The 14,118-nt window shown below is 49.5% G+C and overlaps 2 protein-coding genes across 6 annotated transcripts in view; one reads left to right on the forward strand and one right to left on the reverse strand.

Annotated features, from left to right (window-relative positions):
• BBS4 (Bardet-Biedl syndrome 4) overlaps positions 1 to 1,559 on the forward strand; it is a 34,637-nt gene extending 33,078 nt beyond the window's left edge. For all 4 annotated transcript variants that reach the window (XM_041468883.1, XM_041468884.1, XM_041468887.1 and 1 more), the window contains one exon: positions 110 to 1,559. In XM_041468883.1, the coding sequence (XP_041324817.1) occupies positions 110 to 267 (158 nt within the window). In that variant the 3' untranslated portion in view covers positions 268 to 1,559. The remainder of the gene's footprint in view (positions 1 to 109) is intronic.
• A 4,171-nt stretch (positions 1,560 to 5,730) lies between these two features.
• Positions 5,731 to 13,947, reverse strand: ADPGK (ADP dependent glucokinase). Of its 2 annotated transcripts, none has more exons than XM_041468889.1 (7): positions 13,676 to 13,947; positions 10,776 to 11,001; positions 9,440 to 9,502; positions 9,064 to 9,184; positions 8,587 to 8,783; positions 7,778 to 7,876; positions 5,731 to 7,319 (listed from the first exon to the last, which is right to left on the reverse strand). In XM_041468889.1, the coding sequence occupies exons 1-7, from the start codon at positions 13,888 to 13,890 to the stop codon at positions 6,771 to 6,773; spliced, it is 1,470 nt and encodes a 489-aa protein (XP_041324823.1). In that variant the 5' UTR covers positions 13,891 to 13,947; the 3' UTR covers positions 5,731 to 6,770. The 2 variants fall into 2 exon arrangements, with proteins under 2 accessions (XP_041324823.1, XP_041324822.1); XM_041468888.1 differs by having other exon boundaries at positions 5,731 to 7,322.
• Positions 13,948 to 14,118: the final 171 nt, after the last annotated feature.

A 14,118-nucleotide genomic window follows, 5' to 3' on the forward strand; every position in this document is an offset into this window, starting at 1 on the left:
GGGTAATTAAAAGCTGTGATTGTTTTGCACCTCTGCTGCTGGGAAGGACATAAAGAGCAGACAACACACACATAGCCATAGAGTGACTTTAACTGTGTTCTCTCCCCAGGTGCTGCAACACCAGCTCTGCCAAAAAAGCCTCCCTCCCTGCCTCTGGAACCAGAACAGGAGCAGGACTCAGAAACGAGCCCGGAGGAGAACTCAGCTCCCACAGGGGACGAGGAGCAGAGGAAGGAGAAGCACCAGAGCCAGGAGGCAGCAAAGTAGGGCAGCTCTGGGCAGCACAGGCAGTGCAGGAGCCTCTCCAGGGCTGCCTGGGATTGGGGAAAGAGACCTGCCCCACCCTGCCCCATGGTGGCTTCTCCCCACTGTCAGTCTGGATGGAGCTGTTCTCTATCAGTGATTTTAGCTTGTGGGCTCTGCCTGGTTCCAAGGAGTCACTGCAGTGACCAGAGGTTTCTGTGTAGCTACTCTTAGTGCAGTCACAACTCTCTACAGAACTGGAGAGTCCAGCTCTCCACAGGTTGGGTGTGAGTCCTCCAGAAGGACCTTTAGCAAAGCCAGCAGTAGTGATTTAGGATCCTGGATGGTGAGGAGAATCAAACCCTTCCAGTGGCTGAACTGGTGAACAGCTGAATTTGCATAAAGAACCAGTAAACTGAAGCTTCAGGACTCTGTGTTTGCTGGTGAAGCTCCCCAGCTGTTTGGCAATGTATTTCCTGCTTTTAGTTCTGCACTGTTGGACTGTATCCCTCCATAATTACCAGCCCAGGAGAGGAAGGTTACTCATGGAAACATCTTGGAGGCAGCATGAGCAGGGCTCTGGGTACATCCCAGCCTTCAGCTGTGCTTTGTGGTTTGTTGCTCTTATCCAAAGGACATTAATGCATCTTTAGAGCCCAGCCAGGAGCTCAAGTGCTCTCCTGCTCCCTGGAAAGAGTAGAACCCCTCACTTTCCCCTGGGTTCTGATAGCCCAAACAGACTGCTTATCTTAAATGTGGCTTTTTTTTCCTCTCAGGTGTCCTTCCTGCTGGGTTTTGTGTCAGTTCAGCCCCAGGGCAGCACTTCTGTAAGGATTCCCTCCTGCCAAGAGTTAAACAGAATTCTTTTGTAGAGCACTGGCAAATTGAAACAAACCAGACAAGAAACAGTGTCAGTCAGGTACAGTGCAGAGATTTTTATTCACATTTAACTTCTTACACTGAAAGTTCCTGCAGCCTAACAGAGTGACTGGGAAGAAGAGGTGAGGATTGGAGAGCAGGGGTGGGCAGGGGCTGCAAATTCTTCACTTCAGCCCCAAAACTTTAATTCAAGGCAGATTTTTGTCCTATGATGCTTTGATAGGATAAGTGTCACACAGGGAGCACGTACTGCTCTTGGAGGTACTGTGAAGGGATTCATTTTAAATACATATTTTATGAAAAGCTTATACAACAGTGAATGAATTCTTCTATAAAATGAAGCAGTAGCACCTTCTTACTTTCTGGGAGCTTCATGTCTAGGGGAGCATTTTTAAATATGTAATTCCAGTTGGATAATAAATAGAGCTGCAATTCCTGTCCTGTCCCCTTTCCTCCCCTGGGCATGGTGATGGTGGCATTTGCATGCAGTAAATTCCTGGGATCATTCTGGAGAGCATTTTTGTGCTAATGGTAATGAGGCTGGACTGCCCTTTCAGCTGGAATTAAGCAAGGGACTGTTCAGCAGGACTGCACTGAGGCATTTAGGGATTTTGGAAATCACACCTTATGTTCCAAAACCTGTTTCTGGCATCAGCCATAATTCTAATCCCCTCTTTTCCCCCCCTTAACTGAAAAGAATCATGAGCTTAATTTTGAGGGAAGCAGAAACCATCTGCTTTAGGACTTTTCTTCCCCTTTTTAGGGAAAGGTCTGTGATGAACAGGGTAAAGCAGAACTCACAAGGTACTTTACATCTTGGCTTCTGCACAGGAAACAAAAGTCATTCAAACATCAATGCCTGGGTGGCAAGACCTTTTTCCAGCCAAGAGTAATGATCTGTCTATCCAGCAACATGTGTTCAACCCAAAAAAATGTGGTGTTGAGGTCCCTGAGACAACTGGATGCTGATTTATGGTACAGGCAGTATTAGTGGGTACATGCTGTGCTCCTGTACTTGTTTACTTAGTTGTGACTGAGCAAGGTGGATGTGGGGGCCTTAAAGCTGTTCAGAATTTAGATTTCCCAGTTGGGGAGTGGGTTTCAGTTGGCAAAGCCTCTTCTGCAGAGACAGACAAGCCTCAGTGCTGAATGGGGGAAAGCTTTACTAAAATAATAAGCTCCACACATAAATGCATTCAAAAAGAGCCCATGTTATAACAAGTACTCCATCTGCCAAGACTTTTCTAGAAGAGAAAACCCAGTTCTGCTACAAGGAAAGCTTTACCACTCCCTCAAACCATACTGCTCAAAAAAAATCTGTGTTTTTAATGGAACACACAGGTGAGATTTGAACCCAGTTTTACCCAGTCTGCACCGAGGGGCAGCTTTCCTGAGAAATTCACAGGGGAGGTTTCCAGGGTATTTTTTCCATTGCCTCCCCTTATATTTTAATGGGATAATTCCTGCCATCATCTGTGTTCCTCAGCTGCTGTGAGATCTGTTGAGCACAGGCTGGTCCCAGGCTGTTGGGAACAGAGCTCCTGGCACAGGAGGGAATGGCCATGTGCTATTTGCAACCTGCACCTCTCCTTTGCTGAGAGAACATCAGTCTGGATTAGTGACTCCCTGAGAATTCTGCCTGGATCCAGCTGAGACACCAACAAGAAACTGCTCCACAGTGAAAGAGGAGAACTTCATCCCACAGCTCCAAGAGGTAGAACCAGCATTCCTGGCTCTGAGATCCAAGTCTTACTGCCCCAGTAAATGTAAAGTCTTACTCAGACCCAGTATTTTCCTCTGATTTTCTCCTGTTCTCCCCAACACTGAGGTTCCTTAGCCCAGGAATAGCAAGGCAGCAATTGTGTGACACAAGTCTGTGCCAGTGCTGCTCTGGAACAGATTGCACAGAGACAATACTGGCACAGAGACACTTTAGCTGTTCACCCACTCACAAACCTCAGCTTTCACCTAAGCTTCAAGCTCCAAAAGAACTCCCAACCAACATTTTAGGATAACTGGAAATTGAGTTCTGTTGTACCATTTCACAGAACTGTCCCATTATTCAACTCTTTGCTCAGGACATGGCTGGAAAAGTCACCCTGTGGCACACAAACCCTGGTAATTCAGTGTATCATTACAGATAAATAGTAAAAAAATAACCCAAGCACAACTGCTGACGGTTTTCCATTGGGTTTTGGAATGGATTTAGTGCTCTGCTGCTCTCCAGGCTTTGGATTCCAGTGGCTAATGAGTTGAGCAGAGCTCTAAAACATCCAGCACAAAGCAGTTAATGAGGTCTTTGCTAAAGGCTGAGGAAGAACATTTCAGCACCAGTTCTGTAAATGAACTTGGGAAGAGAGGTCCAACTTGGCTGGATCTCACACATCCCAACAGGACATAACCAGGAAACAAAAGAAAATCAAGTAATTCTTAGTAATGCTGAGAAACTCCCCTGGAGAGGAACAAAGGTAAAGAGCCTTTCAAATGGCAAGAGTTGGATTTGGGATTGGCTCTTCCATGGCACAGCACCAAGGGCACAGTGGAGAAGGAACGTGTCCTTTGAGACTCTGCCAGGCCCCTGTGATTCACACCTCCCAAATAATCCAGCACTTGACCCTCAGTAAGTGCCATACACAGAAAACATGGGAAGAATGCTAATTTTGGATCATGGAAAAAGCAAAATAAACCCAAGCCAAGGTGGCTGCAGGAACACACAAGTGAAAATACCAGCGTGCACAGGTTTTACCATGGAGAGCTGTCACAGTGCTGAGCTCTGCTGCTGCACCTCCAGCAGAATCTGTGTGAATAAACATTTCCATTGCAAACCCTGCTCCAGGAGTGAGGCTGGCTGAGGTTTGAGTCATCCATCACTGTGGATTTCAAGGTACAAGTAACACAGGAGAACAAATAGAATTTGTAGAGACAGAGGATGAGGGGGAACAAGGTCAGCTCAAGCCTGGTTTTGAAGCTTTGGTATTTTTGCAGCTGTTGAAGCTGCTTTTCTTTGTTGTCACTACTGTAGCTGTGCAGAGGTGTGAGACTATAAGTACAGGGGAAGCATTTCAGGAGCTCTGCCTCCCTGTCATTAATTTGGGAAGGCAGAAGGAAGTTAAGCACATCATGTTCACAGCATGTGAAACAAAGCAGAGGCTGCTGGGCCCCTCCATTCAATTTAGATTTATTACCATATAGATTGTTCCACAACTTAATCAGGGATCCCACTGGCACAGCTGATGAACAGGTCATGGTGGTTAAGGATTCTCCTTGGGAAGTGACTTTGGGTGCACATGAGCTCTATGTGCCTGATAAAGCAGATTTGGGTAGAGCAGCAGCCTGGCCATCCCCAGCTGCTGGGATTGGAGCTGGGGCTCACCATGCCAGGTGTTCCCAGCACACCCAGAATGGGCTACAGCAGAAATGTTTACCTGTGAGGAGCAGCAGGAATAATTCTATCAGTTTAGCTTTTTGGCCCACATGATTCCTAAGGAGTAAGCTCCTTTTTAATGATTCTTTACAGCGGTTACTGACTCAGATTAAAAAAGCTAATTTTAGCCTGTCATGTTCCTGTTCAATGCAAGCACAGCTGACCCTGGGACAAGGTATGTGCAGTCATATGTTTTTAGGTGGCCCTAAGGAATGTCAGTCCCAGCAGCCTCACATCCCTGGAAGTTTTTTAGCAAGAAGTGAAATACAGCAGCAGGGCCATTGCTGGTGACAGCTTGTGTGTATTTAGTTTTGTTTTGTTTCCAGGTCCAGAATCTACAGTATAAGCCAAGGATCAGTTTCCAGCTGGCAGATCCATGGCCTTTGGTGGCCCTAGGAGTGGAGTGCCAAAAGGCCACCATCCCAGGCTGCAAAACAGCCTTGCTAATGGCCTTGGACCTCTCAGTGAGCCAAAAAGAGAGGTTCTTTTCATTTATTTTCAGATTAGGAAGACTAAACCAGAACTCCCAACTCCTATGCTACAGTTTATCAATTATAATAATAACAGTAGTAATAGTCATCATAATAAAAAAATAATCTGGGTAGAAATGCCTCCAGTCTTAAGATCCTGCACCTGGATAAAATGCTGACACTCAAGGGAAGCTCGAGGTGGGCTGAGCTGCAGGAAAACACAGCACTGACTGTACTTCTGCTCTGTACAACAGAACACTTTGCTCAGGGGGAAAGCTGAATACACATGACAGACAGCATTGTGTGCTGAGTCAGTGCAAGCACAACAGCTGCCAATTTTCATCCTTGCAGAGCAGCCAGGACGGCTTTTCCCAACAGAGAACACCACTGACAGCAGCCTGACAGCGTTACTGCAACAGATCACTCCACCCTGAGTGACACAGACTCTCCTCCCTCCATTCAGGTGCAAAGACTGACCTGGAACAACCTCTGCCAAGCTCTGCTAAGGCACAGGCTTGCCCAGACATGCTGATTGCACTTAACCCAGTTCTACTGAAAACTGGCTTGAGAGCTGTGCAAATACACTCCAGGTTCCTGAAGTGGCCAGAGACAAAACCATGCTGGGAAGAGAGAAAACCATGCTGGTGCTCTACAATTCTTAGTGTGTGACTGTGAAAAGGTTAAAAAATAGAAGCAAAATATTTAACAAGGACACATGATTCTGCTTTTTTAATTTCAAAGGCCAGAGCAAAGAAACTATTGGTGACCTAGACAAAAAAAACCCAACATCAAACCCTAAAAAGGGCATCTCACTTCAGTCTTACCTGGAAAACACTATTGCAGCTTTTGAGCTTCCAGAGGGACCCCTCCCTCTGGAATTATTAACCTTTCCTAATAGAGGGCAGAGAGACAGAAAAATTTGGCACAACCATTCTCAACCAACCAAAAATGAGTCTCCAGCATTCAAGAGCTTTTCTTTAACACACCATTAGCAGAGTATTTAGTGTACAGCAAACACAGGGAATGGTTTGGGGGTTCCCTGGCACGGAAACAGAGCTGTCCCCCAAACTGAAACCCTGATTATCTTCACTCCTTGTTTCCTAAAAACTAAGCACAGGCTGCTGGGGCTCAGTTGAACACCCTTAGTCACAGATATCCAGAAGCACCTGTGCAGCCTGGAGTAGGTTCAGTCTGTGTCACATTTTGGGACCGTGGCTCCCTCTGGGGCTGGGCACACAGAGAGGTGATTGGACCAGGCAATAATTCCATTCTCACCCCAAGGAAGGTTTGCAAAGTGCTGGGAGGAGATAACCCACAAGCCTTTTATTTTGAATTTACCAGAGGCAAGGCAGGGCCGGGCACTGCTGTGCTCTCCCTGGGATCCAGGGGCAGGAAATTCTCCTGCTGCTGCACTCTGCAGCACTACCAGAAAAGATCCATTCTGAGCTACAAACAGCAAACTTTGCCAGCCAGGGATTTGGTCTTTGTGTCCTTCCCCCTTAAGACAAAGCCAGTTTTCACATTAAATATTAAAACATTTGCACCTGATCTGCACGTGAAGCGCTCGAGCCACTGCTGAGTGACTGGAATGTAGCTGACAGTTTATACCTGGAATTATTCTTTGGCTCTTTTTCAGTTATACCCAGAAAACACACCACACCCTGGTTCTGTTCCTATACCACCACTGCTTCAAGTCCCAATCCACGGGTCTCAGACACCGTGCAGTGCTGAAGAGGAAGGAGAGTCCTGGTTTTCTACTGAGGATACACTTCGGAGTAGAGCAGTCCCTCGGCTGAAATGGCATCCCCGAGTCCCACGGTCCGCACGGGATCCTTGCACACCAGCACAGGGGTGAAGTGGAAGGAGATGCCTTCCCTGTGCCAGTGCACCACGGGCTCGTCTGGATTGAGGGAAATTTTTGATGGTGCCTCCGTGTGGGAGGTGACGAACTCCAGAGGAGCTTTGAGGAAGACCTTGCTGGTGTCGATGGTGTCGGTGGCACAGGCCTGGGTGCCGGCAGCCCTGGCCCCAGCCGCCACCGCCGCCGCCTGGTTGCCCCAGTGGCCGTCCACGGTGACCAGGATGTGGTAGGCCAGCGTGTGGAAGTGGATCCGCGTGAGGTCCGAGGCCCGCTCCGCCGTCTTGCCGTGCTCCTTCAGGATCCAGAAGAGGATGTCGCTGACCACCCCCACGTCGGGAATGCCGCTCCAGGAGGCCAGGGAGGCGTGGGGACCAGAAGCAGACTGGGTGAGGAACAGCAGCTCCTGCTCGTTCAGCCCGATGGAGTTCACCAGGGGAAAGACCTGCTAACAGAAACAGGGAACGGCGGGTTTGCCTTCAGGAGCGGAGCCACACCTGGGAGCCCTCCCCAGGCCGGGGATTTTGCAGTACCCTGCTGCTGCCTCAGCAGAAGCAGCACCCAGTTTCCCAGTCACTGCACTTCCACAAAGTTAGCCAAGAAAACATTCCATTCGGTGCAATTAATTTTCCAGACACACACTTTGACAATAAAGAGTAACAACACAACTCCACATGTAACACTGAGATCAGATCTGTGTCAAGCCAAACAAGGAACCACCAGGAAAGAAATTCTGCAAAGAAATTGAGGGGTATTTTAAAATTATAAACTCAGCTCAAATTCATTCCTCAATTCGTCTTCCAATGCATAGTCCAAATGTTGAGTTTTGATGTCTATACTCATGCACTAGTGTGTGCACTGTGATACTGAGCTGAAAAGAGCACATCTTTTCATTTTCCTTACCTGATGCATAATGTTGCTCATAAAATCCTGATCAGTCATACTGGCCAGCTCCAGGTGTATGGGAATGTCAGTTGGGATATCAGAGATGGAGGCCACAGCCTACAGGAAAAAGGAAAAAACAACCTTAGAACACGTATTTATTAAGGAACAGAAGAAGAAAAAGGGTTGTGACTCAAGATACACATCCTTTGATCTCCCTGTGTGCGGATATAAGCAATTCAAGGGGATGTCTGACCTGTGTATGTAGTGCTAAGGAGAGGATATAAAACAACTTCTAGTTTGCAGAATCCCAGAGCAGGAAAACTATCTAGCCTTAATCTGCTCCCAGCTCAGAACCTTTCTAAAGGATTACTTCCAAAAACCTCACAAATCTGAAGCAGCTATAGAAGAGCTGATCCCAGAACATGAAAAATGCCAATGCCTTGCATCAGGACAAGCCCTCAACTGTAAAACAGGCGGCACAAGACAGATGCTCTTTAAGGAATGCAGGTGTTGATTATAATCTGGATCATCTCAGTGTCCAGCACAGAAAAAGCCTGGTTTAGCTGCTAGACAAGCCCAGTACCCAGGTCAACACCCTCCAGCCAGGCAACCAGCTCTTCTTTTCCCTAGACAAGCCATGGAATCTAAGAAAAGACACTGTTACGTGGTTAGACTTCAGCCATTCCTGTAGCTCCCACTCTCCTGTTGAGATTCAATCCTGAGATCTGTGGCACAGCCTTCCTACACCTTGAAACCTGGGAAAACAAGGCCTTGCCACGACACACCTGGAGGGGAAATGAAGGCAATTCAGGGATTCAGAACCTCACCTCCATGAGTCGCCTCTGTCTCATCTCCTTGCTCTGCCCTTCCATCATGTGTAGTCCTGAAAGCACCACCAGGTCTGGCTGGAATTCATCCAGGCTGGACACAAACACTTCCAGCATGTTCAGGGCGCCGTTGGACAGGTCGTGGGAGAAGATGAAGCGGTTGGCAGCAGGAGCCCTCACTCGGCCCCACTGCTCACCTGGGGTGGAGCAAACAGGACCAAGTGTGTGTGAAATGCTTTATTCCTGGGCAAGATCACAAATTCAATGGGTTCCATCAGCAGCAAGAAAAGCCATTTTAGCTTTTAGAACTGTTTTAGCCATTACATGAAGGCTACCCTGAGTTTCATCAGCACGTGGTTAAATCTCTGTTTTCAGGGAGCATTTTAGTGTTTATGGAGCTTCAGAATGACACCCCTCTGGCTGTGCACCAACCTTAGTGATGTTCAGGGGTACCACTGAACACCTGCTCCATTGTACCTGCTTGATATTCCAAGATAAGATGGAATTCATCTCTTTCCTGCATGGATTCAGGTGGCACAACCACATTGTCATCTAGCAGTTCATGGAGTTTGGGACCAACTGGGCCACAAAGAAGGATCTAGAAAATAAGGAAAAACAAACAAAGTTTCCCTTGCCATGTCCCTTGCCAAAATTTAAGCATCACCTACACAATTGATTTTAAAAAGTTAGTAATTCAATTTTTAAAAATCAGCTTGGAAGTCCAACCATATGTTCCATCAGCAGAACCTAAGAAATAACTGCCAGATCCCCAAAATCTACATGGAAATAACATAAGACAAGCAAATTAAAGAACACAACCAAGTGGCATGAGATGTTTGGAAGATGTGTGTACCTTCAGGTCTGGATTTGTTGCAAGCTTCTGCCCGATGAGAGCAGCATTTCCTCCCACGTAAAGCTGTAAAACAAACAGAGCTGGGTGTGGGCATCCCCTTGCTTTGGGACCTTTAAACACATTTAGTCCTCAGCACAGGCTGGAGATTTTGGCTTTTTAGAACAATGTTCAGCAGTACCCAAGTGACTAAAGGTTATTGGGGCTGAAGGCAAAATGATCTTACAATTCTCTCAACAAGTTGGGCATTCTTTATTTTTAATCTAAATATTCACCTTCAGGTAACAGCCATGTAAAAATCAATTAATTCCCAGCACTGACAGCACTGTAAAAAACAACTCATTCAGCATATAAACAGCCCTTACTCGGTGGCTAAAGTCCTGTGGGTTTTTAGCAAGGCTGACAAGGAATCATTTAAAACCTGCAGCAATTCTTCCTCCAGTTTGAGGTCGAGGTGAAACCTGCTGCCTGTGCCCATGTGAAGTGAAAGGAACTGTGGAAGTTCCTTCAGTAGTAAAGGTCAAACTTTCCAGTTAAACTCTGATTTGAGCTTGAAAAGCAGCGAGTATGGGTTGTCCTAAGGGTCACAGGTGCTCAGAGGAGACCACTGAGAAGATCCGAGGGCTGCTCTGGAGCCAGGCTGGGAGAGCTGGGGGTGCTCACCTGGAGAGGAGCAGGATCCAGGGAGAGCTCAGAGCCCCTGCCAGGGCCTGAAGGGGCTCCAGGAGAGCTGGAGAGGGACTGGGGACAAGGGATGAAGGGACAGGACACAGGGAATGGCTTCCCACTGCCAGAAGGCAGGGTTAGATGGGATACTGGGGAGAAATTCTTCCCTGTGAGGGTGGGGAGGCCCTGGTGCAGGTTGCCCAGAGCAGCGGTGGCTGCCCTGGATCCCTGGCAGTGTCCAAGGCCAGGATGGACAGTGCTCAGGGCACCCTGGGCTAATGGAAGCTGTCCCTGCCATGGCAGGGGGTGGCACTGGATGGGCTCTGAGGTCCCTTCCAACCCAAACCACTCCTGGCTTCTCTCACAGAAAACAGGCCATACAGCTAAAAATCAGGCAACTCCTCACTCCCAACCTCTTTTACATCCTCTGCCCCATCTGGCTCCCAAGAGACATCTCTGACATTTCAGTTTGGGAATGTCAGCAGGGGAGACACCATTTAACCACGCCTCATTTGCAGCGGGGCAGAATCCCAGGGAAAACCATTAACACAACTCAAGCTACACCACAAGCTTCTTCCTCAATGATTTGCTCTCTAGAGGGGGAATGAAAGTCAGCAGTGACAAGGAAGCAAGAGAGAGGATTCCCAAGGCTCTGTCCTGGGTGCAGACCCACCTGTGCTGCGGGGTGCTCCGAGGCTGTGCGGGCAATGTCCTGGAACGCCTCGGCATCGCTGAAGAAGCGCTCGGCAGCCGCCCCTCTCTCCATGAAGTGAGCAAAAGCCTCCTTGAGGTCCTGCCCGGAGTTCAGGACTGCGTGGTTCTTCCCATCGCTGGGCTCCAGGCCCAGCGCCTCCAGCAGCTTCACCCCAGACAGAACCACGTCCACGCAGGCGTTGACGCTGGGAGAGAGAAAGAAAAGGTGTGCTGGGAAAAGCAGACAGACCTCAGGGCACCTGGGAGTGCAGTGAGGTCACATCCCTGACTCTGCAGGGGGAGAGCAACCAGCCAAAGGGAAAAAAGGCCCAGGAATTTCCTGGAGTTCTCTCCTAAAGCTTTCTTCGTTTGACTGGCTTTTATTGTGCTCAGGGAGGGATTTCTAACTTTCTCCTGAATGAAAACGAGGAAAGCTGTCTGGTCCAAGGGTGGCTGAGTATGTTACAATACAGGTTCCACTTCATTTCCTGCCTTGGGCTTCTTAAAAAGAACAGGAATACTAACAGTGGCATTTTAAATTCTTAGAAGCTTTTAAAAGCTTCTAATACCCGTGTATTTTGGGTTTAAAATGTGCATGTGATTCAAAACTGCTAAAAACAAAACTGAAAGCGTTTAAGTCAGCTAGATCAGCTTCTGGAGTTTCAACTATTCCTAATAATACCCAACCCACACACAACTCCCCACACAGACTGGCTCTGTTTACAAAAAGTCAAGAGAGCAATTTGTCAGTTGAAATATTTGAAAACGGCAGTTTCCAAAGGATCATCCCAAACTTACAGAAACAGCACGCAGTGGAAACAGGAGAAAAATCCTGTGATTGTAAGGGAGGGATAAGAACCATTTCAGCAGATCCAGGCTTTTTGGGAAGTCTAACTTCCAGTCCCCATGTCTCATTGATTTAATCAGCACCTGGCTCCATCCCCTGCCATGGGCAGGGACACCTTACACTCTCCCAGGCTTCTCCAAGTCCTGTCCAGCCTCACCTTGGGCACTGCCAGGACAGTTTCATTCACACTAGAGGACAGGAGACTTTCTGGCTAGAACCAGAACCCCAGCAGACAAATTAGAAACACTTGCCCTTGTCTCCCTGTGGTTTCAGAGTGTAGCAAATACTTCCTGAGATAACGCCAGCAACTCCACAGAGGTGCAACTTAAGCATCTTCTGTCACAGCTGTCAAGTGCCATTTCTGTTCCTCTGCCCCACATTTCCCTGACAGGGATCCAAACCATCATCGAACTCGTGCAGGATCCCTGACTTTCTCCACATCTCCCCCCAGGACAGTCCAAGGGCCAGTTCCTGCTCCCTGTCAGGGAGGAGTGCTCAGCACTCAGCACTCCCTTGGCAGTGACCTCTCAGGAGTCAGATTTGGGCTGCAACCAAAAAAAAAGCTGCATCACACAAAATAAAGGACATGAAAAACCCTGAGGCTTTCCATTCCATGAGGTAACCAACCCAGAAATCCTCCGGATGTGCACCACCTCCTACACCAAGGACAGAGAAATTCCCTAGCATTGCAGAGAAAAGAAACCATAAATTCAAGCAGCATTTTAGCCCCAAATTTATGTTTTAGCGAATCATTACAGATCCAAGGGGATAAAACTAAGTCGTATTCCTCTGCTAACACAGAGCTACACAGCCATGGACCTGGATAACCCCTTCCAACATCCAAAGGATCAATCTTCCAGTCAAAGTCAAGTTACCTGCCAGGTCCATATATTTAAAAGAAAGTGAGTCAAGTGCTAAATATAAGATCAATGTGACATTCCTGAACTTTCCCCTTGTTCTCTTCCCACTTTAAAAAGAGAAAGGGTATTGAATTTCTCTGAGCTCAACATTCCTTCCCTGTCCCTTCCCTCCTTATCTCTCTCCAGCTGTGTCTGGACTCAGTTACCTCTTCCCAAAGAAAGGCTCTGCTCCTTTCTCCACTTTATAACTTGTCTCTGGTACCGATTTATTGCCAGCCTGTGCTGGATGGACCAGCAGCTCCAACTGCCCCTAACCCCAACCCTCAGACTGTACATGAACTTGTTTTACAGACAATCAAGCTAGGAATAATACCTCTGGAGAAGGGCTCTAACAGGGCCAGAGCCTGGCTTAAATCCCCACCACAGGAGTGTTCTGGATCACTGATCCCCTTGGCCAACATTCAGCTCCGACTGAGCAGCACTGCAGGAGGTGCTGCACTCACATCCGCTTCTTTTTCATGGAATCATGGAATTGTTTGGGTTGGAAGGTACCTTCAAGGTCACCTGGCTCCATCCCCTGCCATGGGCAGGGACACCTTACACTCTCCCAGGCTTCTCCAAGTCCTGTCCAGCCTCACCTTGGGCACTGCCAGGGATCCAGAGGCAGCCACAGCTGCTCTGGGAAACCTCTGCCAGGGCCTGTCCACCCTCACAGCCAGGAATTCCTTCCCAATATCTCACCTAACCCTGCCCTCTGGCAGTGCCACTGCCCCTTGTCCTGTCCCTCCATCCCTTGTCCCCAGTCCCTCTCCAGCTCTCCTGGAGCCCCTTCAGGCCCTGGCAGGGGCTCTGAGCTCTCCTGGAGCCTTCTCCTCTCCAGGTGAGCACCCCCAGCTCTCCCAGCCTGGCTCCAGAGCAGAGGGGCTCCACCCTCAGAGCATCTCCGGGCCTCCTCTGGATTTGCTCCAGCAACGTCCTGATACGGGGGACTCCAGAGCCGGAGGCAGCTCTGCAGGTGAGGTCTCACCTGGGCGGCACAGGTGCATCCCAGACACACCGCTATGCGCGCCGGGGCCGCAGCACCCCCGCACCCGCACGCTCCAAACCCGCACACGTGGACAGCGGGATGCGCATCCCGGCCCAGGCGCGCTCCCCGCGCGCTCCCGCACCTACCCGACGGCGACGCGCGCCCAGCCGCGCGCGGGGCGGACAATGGCCGCCTGCCAGGCCGCCACCGTGCGCGCCTCCAGCGAGCGGGCGCGGCGCAGCGTCCCCAGCAGCGAGGCCGAGAGCTGCCGCAGGGCCGCGGGGGGCAGCTCGGGGCCCAGCACGCACAGGTAGCCCAGCGCCAGGGCCAGCAGGCCCACGCACACCGACCGCTGCCACATCGCGCCGGGCGCGCTCCGCCGCTCCTCCTCCTCCCCCGCCGCCGCGGCTGAGGCGGGGCGCCGCCGGCGGGGGCCTCCTTACGCCGCCTCCGTAGCGCCCCGCCCCCGCCTGCCGGCGGATGGCGTAAACCTCTTCGGGAATCCTGTCGCGCCGCTCCTCCTGCGCAACCTGCGTGCGGCCAGGCCATGCGGTTGCGCCACCTTCGTAAATCGGTATGGGAATAGCGC

Source organism: Pyrgilauda ruficollis, unplaced genomic scaffold, assembly GCF_017590135.1.
Source record: "Pyrgilauda ruficollis isolate IOZ18807 unplaced genomic scaffold, ASM1759013v1 scaffold23, whole genome shotgun sequence".
Lineage (NCBI taxonomy): Eukaryota > Metazoa > Chordata > Aves > Passeriformes > Passeridae > Pyrgilauda > Pyrgilauda ruficollis.